The following is a 23,355-nucleotide window of genomic DNA, read 5'->3' as shown; positions in this document are numbered from 1 at the left end:
AGTGTGAGGTGAGCAGGTATCCCGCGCATGCGCGGTGTCTGATGTCCCGAGCACGCGCAGTGTGAGGTGGGCGGGTAGCACACGCATGGGCGGTCTGAGGAGGGCCTGTCGAGGATCCCGCGCATACGCAGTGCGAGCCGGAGTTGTGGAGATCCCGCGCCTGCGCAGTGCTAACTGTGTTGTTGATGTTCTGCGCATGCGCAGTGCGGCGGGCCCCGGCGCTGTGAGGGCGGCAGGATGATTATGGCGCTGAGTAAAACGTTTGGCCAGAAGCCGGTGAAGTTCCAGCTGGAGGAGGACGGGGACTTCTTCATGATCGGATCCGAGGTAGCCAGGACATCGAAGCCACCAGAACCGGGGCCCTGAGGAGCTGGGAGAGCGGAGAGCAGTCCCGGGACAAAGGCTGTGGGGGGAGAGAGAGGGACAGGGAGCTTGTGAGGGGGGAAGAGAGAGGGACATGGGGCGTGTGAGGGGGGAAGAGAGAGGGACATGGGGCGTGTGATGGGGGAAGAGAGAGGGACAGGGGGCGTGTGAGGGGGAAGAGAAAGGGGGACAGGGGCGTGTGAGGGGGGGAGAGAGGGACAGGGGGCGTGTGAGGGGGAGAAATGGGGACGGGGCGTGAGGGGGGAGAGGGGGACAGGGGGCGTGTGAGGGGGGGGAGAGGGGGACAGGGGGCGTGTGAGGGGGGGGAGAGGGGGACAGGGGGCGTGTGAGGGGGGAGAGAGGGACAGGGGGCGTGTGAGGGGGGCGCGTGTGAGGGGGGGGACAGGGGGCGTGAGAGGGGGGGGCGTGTGAGGGGGGAGAGGGGGACGGGGCGTGTGAGGGGGGAGAGAGGGGGACGGGGCGTGTGAGGGGGGAGAGAGGGGGAGGGGGCGTGTGAGGGGGGGGAGAGGGGGACAGGGGGCGTGTGAGGAGGGGGACAAGGGGTGTGTGAGGAGGGGGCGAGGGGCGTGTGAGGGAGGGACAGGGGGCGTGTGAGGGGGGAGAGAGAGGGACGGGGCGTGTGAGGAGGGGGACAGGGGGCGTGTGAGGAGGGGGACAGGGGGCGTGTGAGGAGGGGGACAGGGGGCGTGTGAGGAGGGGGACAGGGGGCGTGTGAGGAGGGGGACAGGGGGCGTGTGAGGAGGGGGACAGGGGGCGTGTGAGGAGGGGGACAGGGGGCGTGTGAGGAGGGGGAGAGGGGGCGTGTGAGGAGGGGGAGAGGGGGCCTGTGTGGGGGGGACAGGGGGCGTGTGTGGGGAGGACAGGGGGCGTGTGAGGGGGAGGACAGGGGGCGTGTGAGGGGGAGGACAGGGGGCGTGTGAGGGGGAGGACAGGGGGCGTGTGAGGGGGAGGACAGGGGGCGTGTGAGGGGGAGGACAGGGGGCGTGTGAGGGGGAGGACAGGGGGCGTGAGAGGGGGGGACAGGGGGCGTGTGAGGGGGAGAGAGGACAGGGGGCGTGTGAGGGGGGTACATGGTAGGGGACAGGGCGTGTGAGGGGCAAGGGGCTTGAGAGGAGGGCCCTGGACAAGGGGGGGGGGGCAGGCAGGGGTGGAGAAGAGTGAAAGGGTTAATGGATTCTAAGTCATCAGCTCTGCTTGTCCTTACTGCGCTGAAAGGGTTAACTTCTGTATCTGCTCCTCTTGGTGTTGGGCTTCCTGGGTGACTTATGCACTTATTGTATAATTATAATTCCCTGTACTGTATTCTTTGTGAAGCGCCGAGTACACTTTTGGCGCGATATAAATAAAGACATACAATACCGGTTATGCTGTAGATATTGGCCCATTTCTACTAAGCGGCTAGAACCAACCTTATGCTGCCACTAGACACCTTACAGATCATTCAAGTTACTGGGAGCGGTCAAGTGTCTGCCAGCAGCAGAAGGCTGCTTAGTACACATGGGCCAGGGGCTCGGCAGTTGCCGCCCTGACACTGCCCGCTCCTGTCGTTATTTACAGGTGGGCAACTTCCTGCGCATGTTCCGAGGCTCCCTGTATAAGCGGTATCCCTCGCTGTGGAGGCGGCTGGCGACCGTAGAAGAACGGAAGAAAATCGTCGCCTCCTCTCACGGGAAGAAATGTAAACGCTCCTTGTTGAGGTTTCCCCCCACCCCCCTGTATTTATACCTTTGCTGCCAGGCTGCTTCATTCCGCAGTGAAGGGGTTAAAATGAGCAGCTCGTCCAAAATCCTTCAAATTAAACATGGCGTTAGAAAGCACGCACCCCTAATTATTTTCCATGTGCTGCTTTGGCGTTAATTACTACAGTTGGCATCACCATGGCGACCTCCGTGTTGGATCTTTGTTAACCCTATGGCTGCCAGATAGGTTTGCAATGTGAAAGTTTAGAGGGCAGCCATTATTATGATGTCAAATATTATTTATTCTCAAACATGAAAACACCTAACTTTTAATATGCAGAGCTTTGGAAACGGCACAGGCAACAAAGTGTAAAAATGTGCATATTAATTGGAGTAGATCTTGAGTAATTGATATTTATCGGCAGCGCTTTCTGTAAAGCGTTCTGTTTGTGATGCGGGTGCCGTCTTCACTGCCATCTGTCCTCCCAGATCACGGTTACACAACCTTGGCCACCAGCGTCACCCTCCTGAAAGCTTCAGAAGTTGAGGAGATCCTTGACGGTAATGATGAGAAATACAAAGCCGTGTCCATCAGCACGGAGCCCCCGACGTACCTTAGGTGAGTGCGTACCTCATGAGGCGCCGCTGGCTCGCCAGCTCCCTTTGCATTCCATTCCTTTGTGCGATTCCCAGCGCCGATCCCCAAGGGCCACCAACAGGTCAGGTTTTCAGGATATCCGTGCTTCAGCGCAGGTGGTGCCACTTGTGCTGAAGCAGGGATATACTTAAAACCTAACCGGTTGGTGGCCCTTGAGGACTGGAGTTGGCCACACCTGCTCTAAACACTCAGTCAAAAGAGGGGGAAATAAAGCACCAATTTACTATAGCATTTCAAGTAAACCGATTCTCATCTCTGCAGCTTTTATTCAATATATTTGCTTTCTGACCAACTGCGACTTCCTGAAGATCCCTTTTAAAATGGGTTCATTTTACCACCTTTAAAATAGCCCTCCGCTCTTCTCTGGAAAGGTGCCCAGAACCTTTCCAACATGGGTTAATTTCCGCCCTGCAGAGTAACGAGCCTGGTGTTTGGTGTGACCCAGTGAGGAATACACGGATTAAACGGTGGTAGCCCCATTGCGTTTGTGGCCATTTTGAACGGGTATGTTGTACATTTGGACTCTCTCCTTAGGGAACAGAAGGCAAAGAGAAACAGCCAATGGGTGCCAACGCTACCCAACAGCTCCCATCACCTGGATGCTGTGCCCTGCTCCACTACCATCAACAGGAACCGCATGGGCCGTGACAAGAAGAGGACCTTCCCTCTCTGGTGAGATGTTCCTTCAGTGGCCTGCGTGCTTGGTGTGTCCTGGTTTTGGGAACTGCTCGGACAGTAAGGGCAGAATACTGTGGGATGCTTCTGTTCCCTGCATTATAATGAAGGTCTGATTGCAGAAACATGTAGGTAACATGGTGTCTGACCAGGTCAAATGTTAGCGCAGGGGTGGCCAACTCTAGTCCTCAAGAGCTACCAACAGGTCAGGTTTTCAGGCTATCCCTGCTTCAGCACAGGTGGCTCACCAATTGAGCCACCTGTGCTGAAGCAGGGATAGCCTGAAAACCTGACCTGTTGGGTGCACCTGAGGACTGTATTTGGCTCACCCCTGTGTTACAGACTACACAGGTACAACTCCGTAACTCCCAAATCGTACCCCTCTCCTACACGATTACATATATCCCGAATATATTGCCTATATGATTATGGAATATCTGGTTACAGCAGTTCTACTTGTGATGAGGATACACACCTGAAATATTCAGTATACATTACCCAGAATGCTACTTTGAATCTGGGAATAGTCCCCCCACCCCCCCTAATAGGACCACGTGTTGGGTAACTAGTCAGTTGTCCGCTTATCTTTAAATGATGAATAGTTACAGACCAGCCGCATTGTGTTTCCTGTAATAAGTCCCTGGCTTTAGCTCCCCCCCTCTCCATTCCTAACACATCCCTTCACGCCTTAGTTTTGATGACCATGACCCGGCGGTGATCCACGAGAACGCCTCTCAGCCTGAGGTGCTGGTTCCGATCCGACTGGACATGGAAATCGATGGGCAGAAGCTTCGAGACGCCTTCACATGGAACATGAACGGTACGAGAGGCCTGGCGAGGGCACCGGTAATACCAGCGTTGCTCAACTCCAGACCTCAAGCCACCTCCCGCCCCCAACAGGTCAGGTTTTCAGGATATCCCAGCTTTAGTACAGGTGGCTTAATCAGAAGCTCAGTCTTTGACTGCACCACCTGTGCTGAAGCTGGGATATCCTGAATACCTGACTGGGGGAAAGGGGGGGGTGGGGGGGAAGGGGGCTAGGACTGCAGTTGAGCACCCCTGGGTTATACACCTGCTATGGGTGTAAAAAGTGACACACTGCGAGTGCTCATTTGCATGCCATTACCCAGAATCCCTGGCTGCAGTGGAACGCTGTATGCTAAGAGATAATGGGGAAAAGCAGGGCTGCAGACCTGTCTGAGACGTGTCAACGTGCTCACAACGTGGAATTTGGATTAGCTGTACATGCTACAGGAAAAACGGACATACCGTATGCAAAGAAGATGTACGTTAATATATAGTACCGTGTGCAAAAATAAAAGTATCGTCCGGGAACTGAAATACCAACAACGATTACTGCAGAATTGAATTTCTTAAAGGGACAGCCGCCCAAATCCTTTCAATACTATTATAAATTACCAGTCCCACATACGGGCCAAGAAAATAATTTTAAGCAACTACTCGATAACATTGGCTTTCCTGGAAAGAAGCCTTGATTTATTTGTATCCTGTGGAAAATGAATCTTCCTTCTTCGTTCTTCTTCCGATATTAATATTACGTTAAGATCGAGGGGGAAAAAAACTAATTCGATTTACCTTTGTAGCATTAAAAGTTTACACACAAAAGTACAGCAAATTAAAATGACGTGTGAGCACAGTCACGTCTCGGACAAGTCTGCAACCCTGATTTCTCCCATTATCACTTAGCATACAGTGCTTACACTGCAGCCAGGGATTCTGGGTAATGACATGCAAATTAACACACTGTCATCTTTTGTTTTTTATCCATTTTAACATGGACCCCTATATGCTGCTGCCTGCCGCGTTACACAGCTTTTCAGCACAGCCTGGGATAAAGAAGTGCAGAGCCAGTAACCCTATTCACAGATAGCTGTTTTGACCCTTTGGGTATCTTCACTTCAGTGTGAGGCTGGTTGTACAGGCTTTGCAATATGTAGCTGGGATAGGTTTCAACCACACATTATATAAGTTATGGTGGGTGAACATTATATAAGTTATGGTGGGTGAAAGTAAAAATACTGCATGTAATTGGAGACGTCTTAGGCTGAGTCCATAGAAGGACCAACAGCGCTGAGCCGTGCGGACGCTTCGTGATGAGCCCCCTTCATCCTCAATGAGGATGTCTTGAGAGGGGGCTCCCGCGAGCGTCCGCAGGCGTGCTGAGGCGCAGGGATTTTCAGCCGACAGCAGAAATTGTATCTGAGCACGCTATCGGCTGAAACACCCAATCGGAGCTAAGCAGCGTCATGACGTTGGCGCCATGACGTTGACATCGGCACTTCACGGGCTATTGGCCCCATGACGTCAGTGCTCCGCCTCCCGATCGCGCACGCTGGCTCGCCTGCAAGTCCATGCAATCGCTCCTGATTGAGCAGGCGAGCCTCAGCGTTGGCGCGGAGGAGCACTGTCGGTGCTTCTATGGACGCAGCCTTAGTGTCTAATGGTGAGGGCTCCTTTTGGTGCCTATGTGATGATGAAACCAGAATGTGTTGCACACTGTTCTAACTGTAAAGGGTTTCCTGACATTAATAGGTCACTTTCATCCTGCTTACATGGTTTTCCTTAGTGGGATTTCAAACTCACTATGAAGTGGTAAACAATCTCATTTTCATGTTGTATATATTAGGCCCTGTTGGAGAGCTTCCTGTTCCTGTCACTAACACTGCTTTCTCCTCCCCCCCAACAGAGAAGTTGATGACCCCGGAAATGTTTGCCGAGATTCTCTGCGATGACCTCGACCTGAACCCACTCGCCTTCGTCCCCGCTATCGCTTCCGCGATCCGCCAGCAGATTGAGTCGTATCCCACGGACAGCATCTTGGAGGACCAGTCGGATCAGAGGGTCATCATCAAGGTACGTTTGGGAGGAACCTTGGCGTTCACAAAGCGCTCGGGATCCAATTCCACATTTGCCTCAATCTATTAACTTGAAGCCGTTTGGTAAGATTCTGATTCTTAGGTCGTGATTATACCCAAAGCGGCCGGTGCCGCCGCGCAAAATCAGATTGCTGCAATTCAATGAACGTTGACGTGCCAAGCGCGACTCGCGCTGCAGGACGGCACACAGGAGAACAGACCTGGGATTTTGTTTTCAGCAGGAAACGGCCGCGTGTCACATGAGCGGTTCAGCCAATGAGGGCGGACTGCTCATGGCCACTCCTCCCTGTCCTTCGGCTGCCTCCTGCCTGCAGTGTACATGCCGCTCGGCCAGATCGCATTGATGATGTCACCAGCTCGCGCACATGCCCAGCCGGAGCTGGTATAATCGTAGCCTAAGATGGATACACCCGCTGTGCAGGGCGGTTTCATAGAAGGCACACTTGCAAGGGTCTTCCCAATATGCAATACCAGTGGTTTCCAACTTTTTTGGGGTTAAGGAACCCTATGTGAAATTCTGTGGAACCCCAACTTTTTCAACTAGCGTGTCTGACATCAGATGCATTGTAAATTCTTCTGCATTTTGTATAATTTTACAAAATGACCTGAAAACTACAGGGAACTCTTTAGGGATGCTTGGGGAACCCAAGGGTTCCTAAAAACCCTGGCTTAAAAAACGTGTTATACTTCTATTTTGGATTACTGCTCCGATTTTATCCTGTGAGTCACCAGCAGATTTTTGAAATGAATGTTGTATTCTTTTTAAGTTTTATTTACCTCGCCAGCAGCCAATTAAAGCGTGACTGTCAAAACCCCCCACTGGAACGGGTAGTTTGTGTTCCAGAGTGTGACGCTTGCTTGATCCCCCAACATCTACTCGGGATTAGATACGTGCATTGGTTCTGTGTCTGAGCATCTTCCCCCGAGTCTTGGGTTGGTTAAAGGGAAAGCCGCGACCTGACCACCTGATTTTACGGTTTGTGCGTCCCTTGTGTCTCCGCCCAGCTGAATATCCACGTCGGGAACATCTCCTTGGTGGACCAGTTTGAGTGGGACATGTCGGAGAAGGAGAACTCCCCGGAGAAGTTTGCCCTGAAGTTATGTTCAGAGCTTGGGCTGGGTGGGGAGTTTGTCACCACCATCGCATACAGCATTCGAGGGCAGCTGAGCTGGCACCAGAAGACTTACGCATTCAGGTGAGTGCTGAATGAGGAGTAGGTGACACTGAGGCTGCTACTTTAGTTCATTCTAATCGGGTAACTTTCTCGGTTTATTCTCCTGCCACTGAGCTGTGTGCTGGGCTTTGCATAGAAATATGGAGGTAAAATGATTCTCTCCTTTAATAGCTTACCGTCTATTTTTAGCACTGATATCCTGAGTGCGCTGAAAGCATTTCATGTTCAGGACTTCCCTCGACACCCTGGAAAAACAACAACACTATAGTTATATGAAGTATGACAAGATATGTGACCGAGACCCATAGACATTATTATGGCACCTTGGGCAGAAGCGGCAGTTTCTGAGTTTGCAAAACGCAATATTGATTTATCAATTGCAGATTGTCTGTCTGGTCAAGGCCATGTGAATTCTCCTCCATCCTCCCCCCTTTTTGTTTTCTCATTTTGATGCGTCATGAGCTGTGGATCCTCTGAAATACAAAGCTGACGGAGATAAGCCCCAGGGTTGCTTCCGGTCATGAGTGCCGGCTGCCCGTGTGATTTAGTATTTATTTACATAGTGTGTGTGTGTAACACACTGAGACGGGCTGCTCCTTATTGGGTTGCAAATGAAATGTCTTGTTTTCCTTCATTTAGCACGAAAACAACGCTCTGCTCTGACCGCTCCAGCTGTCGTTGAACTTGAAACTGTTCTCGACGAAATGCAAATTTGGGGTTTCTGTTGCACACGTGCGCCCCAGATCTGGGGGAGGTGTCTGAGATGAAACAACGTAGGGACAGGGTCTTTGCCTCTTCAGTCCTGTTACGTGCTTAGTTTGGTGTCCCAGGATCAGTGGTGTTTAAGTTAATTCTTGTAATGTTTGTTTGCAAGATGTTCTTGCTGCTGGGTACAGCCCTCTCTGCATGTTAACATTGTCATTGGGATTCTGGGAGCGAGGGTCTCATCCGATCAAATGACTGCGAGCGGTTTTTATTGCAGGATTTCCCGTTTTAATATTGTTTTGTATGTCTTTATTTATATAGCGCCATTAATGTACATAGCGCTTCACAGTAGTAATACACTTAATCATATAAATAACAAATATAAATAACAGGTCATGAGAATAAGTGCTACTGACATACAAGTAACATTAAGGAATGAGTCCCTGATCCGAGGAGCTTGCAACCTAATTGCATTTATTGATTTGCTTATTTGAAAAAATGGCAGCGAGGCAGACACGTGCAAAGTATCACCATGCGATCAATGTCTTCTCCCTGACAGCTGCAGTTTGTTTTCATTCTATTTTATTATGTAATATTTTCCGCGTTTTTTGTTGTTTTCGTTTTCAGTGAAAACCCGCTGCCGACGGTGGAGATCGCCATCCGAAATACCGGCGACGCGGACCAGTGGTGTCCCCTTTTGGAGACCCTCACCGACGCCGAAATGGAGAAGAAGATCCGGGACCAGGACCGGAACACCAGGTGCCACCGCCGTTTCATACGCTTTTCCTTCCGGGCGTCCCGCCGGGGTAGAATATAGACCACCAAAGGCGCCTCTTCCTCGGAGCACCCGCGCGGAAGACTTTCCAGTCTATGAAACGATGTCTCTCTCTCTCTCTCTCTTTGCCTGTGTCTGCGCTGTCGTGCTTCAGACGGTGGAGCTGCTCTTTTAACCATTCTCGCACTTTTTGCAAGTGATGTGTTGGTGTTTGATTTGACTTTTGCTGGCTGGATTGGACATTTTCTCCCAGTGCTCTCGTCTAGCGCAGTAGCACCATCTATATCCATTGGCCCTCGTGCTCTTATTAAAGGCTCATTAATAATTTCGAGACTGGCCCCATTTCCCCATCTCCCTGATTTTGGTCCTGGTGCCTACAGCACTTAAAAATGTCTTTCCAAATTTCCTGCCCTTTATCTCACATTGAGATAATCTGACACGGATCTTCCCACTGGCTGCCGGAGGAACTCACAACAACGTGGTCCCTCCGACAACAGAAGAGTTTAATTCCCGTTTGTAGGGGACGATCACAGCCGAATCTATATTGTCCTTGGCATCCTGCAGTTCTATATATGTGGCTTTTTATCGCTGTCGAACTGTTGATTATAGTTCAGTAATACTTAAAATCTTGTGCCAAAAACACGCTTGAATGTTAAGTGTCTGCTTAAAAAGCTGCGCTGCTCTAAATGCTGAGCCGTAACCATTTTGACCCCTGCCAGCTCCGGTAGGGCATTGTTCTGCAGTTAAAGGGTTGCATGGATTTCCCGTGTTGTAACACAGCATTGGCTGCTTTATACAGCATTACTTCGTGTGCAGTGTGTCCGTGGTCCTGTTAAAGCTTGTGACGTTTTTATGATCCTGTGTGTAGTGACAGTATTAATGTTTTTTTTCTTGGAGGGCGAGGAGAATTTTGTTTACAGTTGCAGGAAGGTGACCCGTGTTTTCCATCTGAAACAGGGTTTGCCTCAGGGACAGATCTCCAAAGGTTAGGAAGGAAAGGGACCAGCTCACGCGATCCAGAACAGTGGGATTCTGCGGCTGTAACGCAACCTTGTTCCATCACACCCTCCGATCCAGGAGCCAGCAAAGGGTGGCTGTGCCGTTCCCAGCACTGGATCGGTTAATTATATGCCGGGCTTCATGCAATACTTCTACTTTTTATTTTGTCTTATTTTAGATGATTATGATGCATTAAACGCTTTCCTGCTGGAGAATGCAATACTCTCGCAGTGAAAGAGTTAAAATCATGTTCTTAAGTGACTCCGAGTCTAATTAGTGACACGTTTGTCGTATCTGTCCCTAATAGTTCCTGCCCCGTGAGGCTTGCGAGTAACAATATTTTTGTTTTCCAATGTTTTGCCGGGTTTCGGATAGTTGGCAGTATATAGCACTCTTAGGGAATTGTACTTGAAACGCGTTAACGATCGATCTAGTCCTAGACGTGCCAGCGTTGTTACCAATGCAACCCAAACGTGATAAGGACCCGTCTTAAGGGCCACTGTTGGTTAGCAATGTAAATGCTGAGTGTGTCCATCGTTATTCCAACGTTCTAATTCTCTGCATCTCTATTCGATCTTAGGGTAGTTTCTTCAGTATAACACAGTGTGCGGTACTCGTAATTTATTGCTGTCTCTCTTATAAACAGGCTGGGCTTCAGCATGTCCTTTTTAGGGAGGTGGTTCACGGAATGGAGGCTTGGTAGTTTCACTGGCAGACGTGTATTTGTGGCAGCACCTGTCTGTTTTAAATTCTGTTGTAGGGGGTCAGGGCAGGACATCCCCGGCCCCCTGCATTGTCAGAACGATCCCAGGAGATCCAAGATGGCGGGAAGAGGCTCCGAATGTAACCATTAATAACGTAACGTGTCCAAACTGACCCTACTGTTAAGCCAACTCCAAACTTCTGCATCTAGTTTAGCCCTCACCGGACTTTAGGAAAGACCCAGAGAGCCGGTGGTACTGTTCCTCTCCCAGCACTTGTACGGTCACTGATGAGTTGAGGTTCTTGGAGATGGTAACTTGCATGATATACAGCAAGGGTGGCCAACTCCAGCCCTCAAGGGCCACCAACAGGTCAACGACGGAGCCACCTGCGCTGAAGCAGGGATATCCTTAAAACTTGATGGGTTGGTGGCCCTTACAGATTGGAGCTGGCCACTCCTTTTATATAGTGATTTTTTACGTGTGTGGCTGGTACATTCAGGTACAGGCCAATGTGTGCACCCCTCTGCTTGAGTTGGGCTCTCCCTTTGCAGGGGCTTCCCTCTTCGTATAACACTTTAACCCCTTCACGTTTTGGATTGGGCAGCAAGGCATTGTGTTCAGCCTCCCGAAAATCAATGTGTTGCAATACAACCCAAGTATCACTACTCACTTCCAGCTTCTCCTACTTTAAAATCCGGAAGCATCCTTGGCTCCTTCCACTATTAAAGACCCCACTGACCCCTAACCCCCTTTAAACCTCACCCAAAGAACCCTTAAGTAGGCAGAGGGACTTTCCTGAGGGTTAGAGGGAAGCTGGGCGCTAACCGAATCAACAGATAAGACTTGTTTGTATGTTGGGGCTTTTCTCCCCTTGTTGAATGAGGAGTTTATGGGGTGTTGGAAGTGTACTAGAGATCTTCAATGTAAAATGCAGCATGTTCGTTTCCAATGGGCGGCGGGAACGGCTAAATATCCCCCACTGAACATGAACCTCTGCCTTAGTATTAAGGATACGCCTACAATCTCCTTATCATTTACGTTGCCCCTCTTCTCTTTTCCTCCCTATAGGCGTATGAGACGTCTTGCCAACACTGCTCCGGCCTGGTAAACCGCCCCCCCGTCCCCTACCCCCACCCCCGACGAAACTCACGGTTCACATCCTGGAGATGGAACCCCAAAAATAAACACAATGTAACCATTAAAAACCAAACAAAAAAAACAACAACAAACCAACCTAAGACTTAAAGATTTTGTTTTTGAACGCGAGGAGGGTGGTCCCAGCACCTCTTGACCCCAAATCAGAGGGAGCGGGAACACATTCCGCTTGCTAAGCAGCTGGGTGCTGCCGAGTTTGGCGCTCTCAATCCCCCCCCCGCCCCCCTCCTTCCCTGTACAGAGCGTGACGCATTACCGCTACATGGTTACCGGAAGACAGATGTCCCACGCCCTCCTTTTATACCGGTTGTACGTGACATGTAACACGTTATTCTTCTTCTTGTGTTCCTTTTTTTTCCGTTTGTATAGGTGCCCCGGGCACTTGTAGGAGATCCTTTTTAAATAAAAGTAATGCACAATATTCCGTGTCGTTCGAGGGTTGTGTTTTTTTTATTGGCCGGAAAAAAATAATAATTTGTTACCGATTTTTAACGACTGCTTTTCCTTTGCCGCCGTAGCATCACATCACGTCCGTGGTAACCGCGCTCGTTATATGGCAGTGTAAATTAAGTTTGTATCTCGTCCCAATCAGGTGATGCCAGTTGTAGGCATAGGAATAATGCTACACCTGTCGCAAGAAACCTTTTCTCCGTCAGGTAAGACCTCCGCAGCATATCTATAAAGCCGCTCCATCATTGCATCAGATGGCCCAGAAGTCGGAGAGATTCATGGGCCAGCTATTAACACTTCATCTGTTTAACCAGTTGTTGTCCATCTCATTGATCTGTCCTCGTGCTGCTCGCGATCTGATGATAGCGGGTATATACTGTTGCATGCGGCGGATCTGGCATTTTTTGTTAATGCATGGAAACCGCCTTACCAGCACTATGACACCACAGTGCACTCCGGCCCATAACGAATCAGGAGGGAACGGGTTCACTTGGCATTGGTTAATCGGAACCTCTCGTTCCGGCCCTGTGGAAAATGAATGAGTGCTCGGGAACCTGACGTTGTGCGTGAGAGTGTTTACTTGGACATGAAGTATTGCACATGAGTTTCTGGCTATACAAAATATCGTCTTTTCTTACAAGGTGCAACGTTTGGAAGCGGAGGTGTACAGGGAGCCGGGGGAAGTGTACAGGGAGAGGAAGTGTACAGGGAGCCGGGGGATCTGTACAGGGAGAGGAAGTGTACAGGGAGCCGGGGGAAGTGTACAGGGAGAGGAAGTGTACAGGGAGAGGAAGTGTACAGGGAGCCGGGGGAAGTGTACAGGGAGAGGAAGTGTACAGGGAGCCGGGGATCTGTACAGGGAGAGGAAGTGTACAGGGAGCCGGGGATCTGTACAGGGAGAGGAAGTGTACAGGGAGCCGGGGGATGTGTACAGGGAGCCGGGGGATCTGTACAAGGAGAGGAAGTGTACAGGGAGCCGGGGGATCTGTACAGGGAGAGGAAGTGTACAGGGAGCCGGGGATCTGTACAGGGAGCCGGGGGATCTGTACAGGGAGAGGAAGTGTACAGGGAGCCGGGGGATCTGTACAGGGAGAGGAAGTGTACAGGGAGCCGGGGGATCTGTACAGGGAGAGGAAGTGTACAGGGAGCCGGGGATCTGTACAGGGAGAGGAAGTGTACAGGGAGCCGGGGGATCTGTACAGGGAGAGGAAGTGTACAGGGAGCCGGGGGATCTGTACAGGGAGAGGAAGTGTACAGGGAGCCGGGGGATCTGTACAGGGAGAGGAAGTGTACAGGGAGCCGGGGGAAGTGTACAGGGAGAGGAAGTGTACAGGGAGCCGGGGGATCTGTACAGGGAGAGGTGTACAGGGAGCCGGGGGATCTGTACAGGGAGAGGAAGTGTACAGGGAGCCGGGGGAAGTGTACAGGGAGAGGAAGTGTACAGGGAGCCGGGGGATCTGTACAGGGAGAGGAAGTGTACAGGGAGCCGGGGGATCTGTACAGGGAGAGGAAGTGTACAGGGAGCCGGGGGATCTGTACAGGGAGAGGAAGTGTACAGGGAGCCGGGGGAAGTGTACAGGGAGAGGAAGTGTACAGGGAGCCGGAGGAAGTGTACAGGGAGCCGGGGGATCTGTACAGGGAGAGGAAGTGTACAGGGAGCCGGGGGATCTGTACAGGGAGAGGAAGTGTACAGGGAGCCGGGGGATCTGTACAGGGAGAGGAAGTGTACAGGGACATTTCAGGGAAAGCTCAGCTGGTTGTTATTGGTTGTTGGGTCGATCATTTTGGTGGTTCTCTGGACGATCCTCTGGTAAGGGATTGTAGTTGGGGTCCTCATCAGGCACATCAAACATCTGCTTTCTGCAACACAAACACCCAGTGCCTGCTCAGATCGATCTGTACATATATCTATCTATATATCTATCTATATATATCTGTCCATACCAAAAACCATATACACATCCAGAACCTGCTCAAATCAGTCCATACTTAGAGCAATATACACACAACTAGAGCCGGCGCAGATCAGTCATACCAACCATATACAAGCAGAACCTGCTCAGAGCTGTCCATACCTACAACCATATACACGCGGAACCTGCTCAGAGCTGTCCATACCTACAACCATATACACGCGGAACCTGCTCAGAGCTGTCCATACCTACAACCATATACACGCGGAACCTGCTCAGAGCTGTCCATACCTACAACCATATACACGCGGAACCTGCTCAGAGCTGTCCATACCTACAACCATATACACGCGGAACCTGCTCAGAGCTGTCCATACCTACAACCATATACACAGCCAGAGCCTACTCAGCCATGTCTATACCTAGAACCATAAATACTTAATACTCTCCTTCCTCCATCTCCGCTCAAGACTTTGCTGACTATTTTAAGGAAAAGGTGGAATCCATACGTCAGAACATCCCCTCTGTTTCTTCCTCCTATCCTACACCTCTTCCTAACTCTCCTCCTGCCTTCCTTGACTCTTTTTCCACTGTCTCAGAGGATGTGTCTCTGTTGATCGCCTCTTCTCCCTCTACCACTTGCCCTCTTGACCCCATTCCCCCCCATCTCCTAAAACCTCTTTCTCCTACTATAATCCCTACGCTCACACACATTTTTAACTCCTCCCTCTGCTCTGGAACCTTTCCATCCTCTTTCAAACATGCAACAGTCATACCATTACTCAAAAACAGCAAGCTTGACCCTACCTGTCTTTCTAACTATCGACCTGTCTCCCTCCTGCCTTTTGCCTCTAAACTCCTTGAACGTCTTGTATTCTCTCGCTTGCTCTACTTTCTCAACACCAATTCTCTCCTAGACCCTCTACAATCTGGCTTCCGCACTGCTCACTCCACTGAAACAGCTTTCGCTAAAATAACTAATGACCACCATGCTGCCAAAGACAGAGGTCATTACACTCTGCTCATATTACTCGACCTCTCTGCAGCATTTGACACCGTGGACCACCCTCTTCTCCTTCATATTCTCCATACTCTTGGTATTCGGAACAAAGCTCTATCCTGGATCTCATCCTACCTCTCCCATCGTACTTTCAGTGTCTCTTCTGCTAACACCTCCTCCTCTATCGATTTCTCTGTGGGGGTACCCCAGGGCTCTGTCCTGGGACCACTTCTCTTTTCTCTGTACACACTCTCTCTAGGTGACCTAATAACATCTTTTGGGTTCAAATATCACCTCTATGCTGACGACACACAAATATACTTTTCAACACCCGACCTTACACCTGCTGTACAAACCAAAGTTTCTGAATGTGTCTCTGCTATATCATCCTGGATGGCCCTCCGCCGCCTTAAACTCAACATGGCTAAAACAGAGCTCCTCATACTTCCTCCCAAACCTGGCCCTACTACCTCCTTCCACATTACTGTTGGAACTACGATCATTTACCCAGTAGCCCAAGCACGCTGCCTAGGGGTCACACTCGACTCCTCTCTCACATTCGCCCCTCACATTCAAAACATTTCTAAAACTTGTCACTTTTTCCTCCGCAATATAACAAAGATACGCCCGTTCCTCTGTTGCTCGACTGCTAAAACGCTGACTCAGGCCCTCATTCTCTCCTGTCTTGATTACTGTAACCTCCTGCTGTCCGGCCTTCCTGCCTCTCACCTGTCTCCCCTACAATCTATCCTAAATGCTGCTGCCAGAATCACTCTACTCTTTCCTAGATCTGTCTCAGCATCTCCCCTCATGAAATCCCTCTCCTGGCTTCCGATCAAATCCCGCATCTCACACTCCATTCTTCTCCTCACTTTTAAAGCTTTAGATTCTTCTGCCCCTCCTTACATCTCAGCCCTAATTTCTCGTTATGCACCATCCAGACTCTTGCGTTCTTCTCAAGGATGTCTTCTTTCTACCCCCTTTGTATGTAAAGCCCTCTCCCGCCTTAAACCTTTTTCACTGACTGCCCCACACCTCTGGAATGCCCTTCCCCTCAGTACCCGACTAGCACCCTCTCTATCCACCTTTAAGACCCACCTTAAGACACACTTGCTTAAAGAAGCATATGAATAGCACTGTGGATATTCAGAACACATGATACATAAAGCTTGGCCCCCTGCAGACGCACTTACCAGAACTCCCTCCTACTGTCTCTGTACGTTCTCCCTACCTACCAATTAGACTGTAAGCTCCTCGGGGCAAGGACTCCTCTTCCTTAATGTTACTTTTATGTCTAAAGCACTTATTCCCATGATCTGTTATTTATATTATCTGTTATTTATTTGATTACCACATGTATTACTACTGTGAAGCGCTATGTACATTAATGGCGCTATATAAATAAAGACATACAATACACAGGGAAACAGCACTTTGTATAGATAAACTGTGAGACTGGAACCTAAGGGATCCCAAAAATATCTACAATAAAGTAAATTGCGGTTTCCAGCGCCCCATGCACTCCTCCTCCAGTAAAGAGCATGATTTTACTCCACGCATGTCACAAACACACGTGTGAGAGAACAGGGCTACTCTGCAGAGCGGTGATAGCCAATGAATAATAGATATACACAATGACTTCTGCAGGCCCTTTCCCACCAGTTAAAGAAATTGTGGTACTTCCCTTTTACAATATGAATCAAATAGTGCCACTCTTGCGATACAGCAAGATTAGCACTGTTCTCACATGCGTGTGTATGTGTCATGCGTGGAGTCAAATTACATTGTCACCACTTGATTTTTCTTGTATCTTTCTAGAGTGTATTTTACATATGGAGTGTTGGAAGCCACCATTTACTTTAATACCTAGAACCATACACGCTCACCCAGAGCCTGCTCAGATCTGTCTGTACCTAGAACCATACACCGAGTCAGATCTGTCCATACCTAGAACCCTACTTTATTTTCTACATACCGAGGAACCTTCCGCTACAAATATATATAACGTCCTGGTCCAATGAACGTCTGTCCCACAGAACTCACAATCTTCTCAAGTTCCGCGAGGAGGAGCTGAAGTGACGTGCCCACGGTCACATGGCGCCCCCACTGGCTCGCACCACTTCAGAGGCTAGTGCCTTAACCCCTTTAATGCTACCCTTCCCTGCTAGTGGGGGCAGCACAACCTGTCTCTGTGTGTTATAACTTTTGTCTTGCAGGCTATGGAAGGGGCTCAACACCCGGTCAGCGTGGTGCAACCTTTGCCTGCCCATATGTACCCATCACAAAGCCTGCTGGCACCCGCTGCCCGTGAGACACGGTACCCGTGTGGGAACCCGCTGATTTATCCGCTCCGGGTGAACGGCCCGTCTGCGGGCGTGTGACACCCCCTGCTCACCTGCCCCTCTACAGAGAAACCGGCCCCAGGGTGAGTTTCATATAACTAAGCAGCCTGCTCGCCTTATACTGCAGTGAACATTTCCATCCGTGTACTCTTATATATACACACACACGCGTGTGATCTGCTCCACTGCATCGAGGTACATGCCATGCACTACTGGCGCCACGGTCAGCAAAAGTCTTGACCCGTCTGCTACTGGGAAGGCCTGCGATCAGGGTTGCCACCTTCTATGGAGGACTAACCCGGATACTTTTTACATTTACTTATTTTATATATGGATATCTCTTACCGGCGGCATCCTCTCTTCCCCCCCCACATCCACTTTCTCTCCCCCCTCCCGGTATTCTCTCCCCCGCCCCGGCATTCTCTCTCTCTTTCCCCCCCAGCATCCACTTTCTCTCCCCCCTCCCGACATTCTCTCTCTCTCTTCCCCCCCCAGAATCCACTTTCTCTCCCCCCTCCCAGCATTCTCCCTCTCTCTCCTCCCCCCCCATCATCCTCCCCCCCTCCCCTTGGCATCCACTCTCTTCCCCCCCCCCCCCCCGGTGCAAGGTGGTCACCATGGCTCCGCGACTTCAAATGGCGCACGTTGCCATGACAACATCACCGCGTCAAGTTGCCATGACAACGGGAAGCCTTATGGCGTTGCGTGATGCCCCATTGTCATGGCAACGCGCCATTGTCATGGCAACGCGATGCAGCATCCCGTTGTCATGGCAATGTGGCACCATTTGACATTGCAAAGCCATGTTGACCGGATTTGCAGGGGGGGGGGAGATACCAGGAGAAACTGCCGCCCGGAGCTTATGCGGGTCAACCCGCAGCCTGGAGATAAGTGGCTGAAACCCGTAGCCTCCGGGTCAAACCCGGAGTGGTGGCAACCCTGCCTGCAATGCTTTGCGGAGCAATGTAAAAAGACCAATCATTTCACCTGTTTTGGCGTGTAACACACCTACTGCACAACACTGCAGTGTATAACCCAGGGGTGGGCAACTCCAGTCCTCAAGGGCCACCAACAGGTCAGGTTTTCAGGATATCCCTGCTTCAGCATAGGTGGCTAAGTCAAAGACTAAGCCCCTGATTGAGCCACCTGTGCTGAAGCAGGGATATCCTGAAAACCTGACCTGTTGGTTGCCCACCCCTGCTAGAGTGCAAAGCGCTGCCGCCGCCCATCAGTCGGGAAGGACGTCTCATTGAGACGGTTGCTTGTAAAGCCGCTGCGTTTCGGGGCCTCACCCAGCACTGGGTTGACGCTCCTGTGAACGCAGAAATCCTTGTTTGCATTCAAAGTGAAGAGACACCCCCGGGGAGACATTGGCTTTAGCCACGCCAGCAGGGTCAGCAAACAAGACACCTGGAAGGAAGCCGCATTTGAGCCGGAAAGATGTCTATTTGTTATCCGGGGGCCGCGGGTTACTCACAGCAGCGCAGGCGTGGCCAGCAGCTTCTTCCCGCCAGGCTGATTGGGGAAAACGTCTTCAAGGAAGAAGTATATGTGTCCGACGGTGATACCTGGGGAGGAGGCGAGATGCGGGGTCAGCAGGGTGGGGCTCACTGAGCTCAGTCATGGCGGTATACATTAAAATGACTGCTACTCTGCCTGTGTGGATCGCCAGCACATTACTCCTTGTGTTGGGGGTTTCATCCCCTTGGGGGTATTTAAGGTTACACATGTTGCTCTCTGATTAACTAAATTAATCCTACAGCAGTTGAACCTTTTTTTTGGGGGGGGGGGGGGGGGGTTATGGAGCCCTATAATTATATTGTGAAATTCTGGGGAACCCCAACCCTCTCTAATAGCGCGTCTGAGATCAGATGCATTGTAAGGAACCCCAACCCTCTCTAATAGCGTGTCTGAGATCAGATGCATTGTAAGGATCCCCAACCCTCTCTAATAGCGCGTCTGAAATCGGATATGTTGAAAATTCTTCTTTATTTGGTACAATTTTCAAATGACCTGAAAATATCAGGGAACCCTTTAGGGGGGCCCGGGGAACCCCGGTTGAAAAACACTGATCTACAGTTGCACACTGATTAAAATGTCTGTAGTCTTGCTGTACCATAAAGATACATATTTAGGGCATTCTTTTGTTGCTGAGAGCACTGCCCTCTTTCTTCAGGTAGAAGGGAAGGGTCGGAGGTCAACCTGCTGGTTTTAAAGCATCGAACAACCTCCATGCCTACAAAGGCCATGAACTTAAAGGGTTTTATGCTGTAGAAATGGGTCGCCTAGTGCATGATAAACATGGCGTTCAAAGAGCTACTGCGCTCTGAAGCTGGAAGTCGCAGGGGGTATATCTTACCCAACAAGTCAATGATGATGGTGTTACCCAGCAGGAGAGAGAAGCCCATGAGCACCCAAGGCAGGAATGGGGCCTGGAAGTTTAGTAGCCCGAAGAAGTTCATGCGGATGAAAGGATTCCGGCGGCACCAGACGTACACTAGCATGATGGTGAAGGCCTGGCCCAGGAAGAAGAGGCTGGCGAAGAGGCCAAAAAGCTGACACCTCGAGTCAAGGAGAAGATGGAGGGACACTGAACAGGGCCCAGCGTGTAGTGATCATCCCAGACAGGGCCAGCCTGCTCCTCTCCCAGACAGGGCCAGCCTGCTCCTCTCCCAGATACATGAGGCTACGGAGACGGCTCACAGTGTCTTGTGGTATACGAGGAGGACAGGCCAGCACTTAGTGTTCCTTCTGTTTCAGTATCAACTTTAAACTAAACAAATTCCACTAGAACAGGGATGAGCCAACTCCAGCCCTCAAGGGCCACCAACAGGTCAGGTTTTCAGGATCTCTGCACCTGTGCTGAAGCAGGGATATCCTGAAAACTTGACCTGTTGGTGGCCCTTGAGGACTGGAGTTGGCCACCCCTACCTTAGAAACTGTGTATTTGCACAGAGAACAAAATTGAAGCCATCAGAAAATTCCTACAGGATGTACTCTATAGGTGGTAAAGCATTTATAACAATTGCTTAAAGAACCAATCATTGGCTGAAAGGATACAGTCATAAGGAGTCCCCCAAAGAGAAACATGAAGACAAAGTCTGCCGTCCGGCCCCTGAAGGAGCCCTCCTCCAGCATGCGGCAGTACCGGTACCTGAGGTCAGCCAGTGGCTGTAAAGGAAACTAACATCTGGGTATAGCAAAGGCACCTCGGGACGCCTCGCAGGGAGGATACCAAGCGCGTTCCGACAGTGTGAAGAATCCTGGCCACAAGCAGATAATGCTCTGTGTCTTTTCACCGGTCAGACACTTCTCTCGCTGTCTGCTCTGTGCAGATGAGTCATGGAACCCTTCAGGGCTTAATTAGGGATATTATAGGGAACCAACATGCTCCCAGGCCGTGGGATTTTGTATTCGATTCGTGCAGACGCAGAGACCCGCACATATTGCTTTTATCATGCGGTTACATGAATAGGCTTGGAGATCAAAGCCACTGATGTGTAAGCATGTCATACATGTTCAGCATTATGTACAGGATGGATAATTGCAGTGGGCAGGATGGGGGGGTTGGACATTGGGGGTTAGGGCAGCCAGGCAAGGATACAGGAAAATCATGTTGAAAAAGAAACTGAAGCCCAAAGGCCCAAAGAAGAGGAAGTTTGTAACCAGTCTCCAAATCTGTGAAAGAGGGAGAGAGAGAGGTAAGAAATGTCAGGCCATAGGCCTGTCTGCAGAGATAATCACTGCTGTGTATACATCCTTACTCATTGCTAGAGGGAACCTAACCCCTTAACTGCCATAAGAACCTGCAACACACCGCAAGGCCTTGCTGGCTCCTCTGGCAGTAAAAGGATTAAAGGGGCAGTCCCACCAGTGCACATAATTACGTAGGAGAGAGCCGTTTCAGTGCAGGTTTCTGTGCTGTTGTACAGTAATTATACTGTAGCTGTTACTTGTAATCAGCCTCCGTCGCATACGGGTCAGTATGAGGGGGGGAGATGCCATGCCCCAGTCTCACCTGGAACCTCCTGAAGATGAGCTCTGGGTTGAAGTAAAGCTGGAAAGGGGTGATGAACTCCAGCTCCTGCAGAAAAGGAGAAGGGTCACTCTTAGTACCTGTTACTAGGTCGGGTCACACTCGCCGCAGTACCTGTCACTAGGTCAGGTCACACTCGCCGCAGTACCCGTTGTTTTCATGAGTTTACTCTATTTTGGCATCTAGATGTTGTGTTCACATAAGTAAACTGAAAGCTTTCCAGTGTGGGCACTTTGTGGCGCTGCTCCCAGTGCGTTTTCTTACATTTTACCTCATCCCCTCATCCCAACACTGCTGCAATTTAATTCCCGAGTCACACTTCTGATCTGAGAATCCCAGACTGGAACTGCCCCTGAATAACGCAATGTGCCTGGGGCAATAAGTCAGGAGGCATGGGACTGGGCAAGGGCAGATATGTGATATACTATGATTGGAGGCTCAGTTGCCTTGGGGTTCTACACTGGTCTTTAGAATGGGGGTGTAATCAGACCCAGTGGCACTTGTATGTGATACCAGGTAAGTGACTTTATTTCCAGCTCCTCATACCCCTCCATTGCAACCTCTGCCACAGGGGCTTGGAGTTCATGCACTCTTGTATTATGTGATAATGATGCTACAGTACCAACTACTGTGTTCTGTGCCAAACTGGGATGTAAAGGGAACAAGCAACACCGACCACATGTGTGTGCAAAGAAACAGTCCCTGCCTTCAGCTTTCTGTGCCAGGACTACTTGTCACTGCTCTGCCATCTGCCCATACCCCTTGTCACTGCTTGCCATCTGCCCATACCCCTTGTCACTGCTTGCCATCTGCCCATACCCCTTGTCACTGCTTGCCATCTGCCCATACCCCTTGTCACTGCTTGCCATCTGCCCATACCCCCTTGTCACTGCTTGCCATCTGCCCATACCCCTTGTCACTGCTTGCCATCTGCCCATACCCCTTGTCACTGCTCTGCCATCTGCCCATACCCCTTGTCACTGCTCTGCCATCTGCCCATACCCCTTGCGTTGTCATCTGTCCATACCCCTTCACTCTGGCAGCACAGGGGTTGGCATGCGGTGGCTGCCCCTCTGAGCGCTGGTGATGCCCCCGGGTGACTGGCACTGGGTGGGCGCTGCCCCTTACCACAGCGGCGGTAGTGAGCACGCAGGCCGTGGTGTAAGCTCTGGTGACGGTCGGGATCTGCCGGTACTCCTGGGCGATGCCCTGCTGAGCCATGATGTTCTCCGGCACCCAAGCAGCACCGCGGGCCCTTTAATGCCGCGGCGCCACAACCAATGACAACACGGGGCGCGTCAACCACGGTAACCAATCAGCAGACACGTCCTGATTTTAAAGTCGCAGCCACTTCCGCCAACAACTGCAGGAAAAGTGCCGCCTTAAGTCTGCAGACTGGCACTTCCACCGGCCAATAGCAGGAGACTGGATTTCCTTTCGACTAGTGGGAGAACAGAATGCAACATCAAGGCGGTGCATATCTGATTGACAGCTCCGCCACCCTATAGGAGATCAAAATTCTTTAGGTTGGCACTTAAGGAGCCTTATTGTTTTGAGAATGTAGTCCACGTGTCTCCAAGCCGTCCAATCAGGTGGCGGTGCAGTGGTTGCCATGGCGCCGTGTGGTCTAATAGATGTGACCCACGCCTGTGAAGCGGCACGGAGTGAGTGCGCATGCGCAGTGAGCACGTGTTTGCTCCTGGCTGCATCATGTTTTTTTACTCGCTGTGCTGGGGACAGGAATATCTAAAAATATAATACAAGTTCTTATAATATGTGCAGCACAACGATATAATATACAAGTTATT

General features: G+C 50.7%; 2 protein-coding genes across 2 annotated transcripts; one reads left to right on the top strand and one right to left on the bottom strand.

The window, feature by feature from the left end:
• The first annotated feature begins 168 nt into the window (after positions 1–168).
• SMARCB1 (SWI/SNF related BAF chromatin remodeling complex subunit B1) lies at positions 169–12,227 on the top strand. The gene is made up of 9 exons (XM_075568499.1): positions 169–327; positions 1,942–2,062; positions 2,553–2,682; positions 3,256–3,393; positions 4,089–4,216; positions 6,104–6,270; positions 7,299–7,489; positions 8,801–8,932; positions 11,720–12,227. The coding sequence occupies exons 1-9, from the start codon at positions 238–240 to the stop codon at positions 11,757–11,759; spliced, it is 1,137 nt and encodes a 378-aa protein (XP_075424614.1). The 5' UTR covers positions 169–237; the 3' UTR covers positions 11,760–12,227.
• Positions 12,228–12,234: 7 nt separating this feature from the next.
• DERL3 (derlin 3) lies at positions 12,235–22,925 on the bottom strand. The gene is made up of 7 exons (XM_075568501.1): positions 22,676–22,925; positions 21,530–21,595; positions 21,116–21,189; positions 20,572–20,665; positions 19,871–20,066; positions 18,989–19,079; positions 12,235–14,116 (listed from the first exon to the last, which is right to left on the bottom strand). The coding sequence occupies exons 1-7, from the start codon at positions 22,766–22,768 to the stop codon at positions 14,017–14,019; spliced, it is 714 nt and encodes a 237-aa protein (XP_075424616.1). The 5' UTR covers positions 22,769–22,925; the 3' UTR covers positions 12,235–14,016.
• Positions 22,926–23,355: the final 430 nt, after the last annotated feature.

This window comes from Ascaphus truei, chromosome 13, assembly GCF_040206685.1.
Source record: "Ascaphus truei isolate aAscTru1 chromosome 13, aAscTru1.hap1, whole genome shotgun sequence".
Classification (NCBI taxonomy): Eukaryota; Metazoa; Chordata; class Amphibia; order Anura; family Ascaphidae; genus Ascaphus; species Ascaphus truei.
This window is presented reverse-complemented; position numbering and strand designations above follow the sequence as displayed.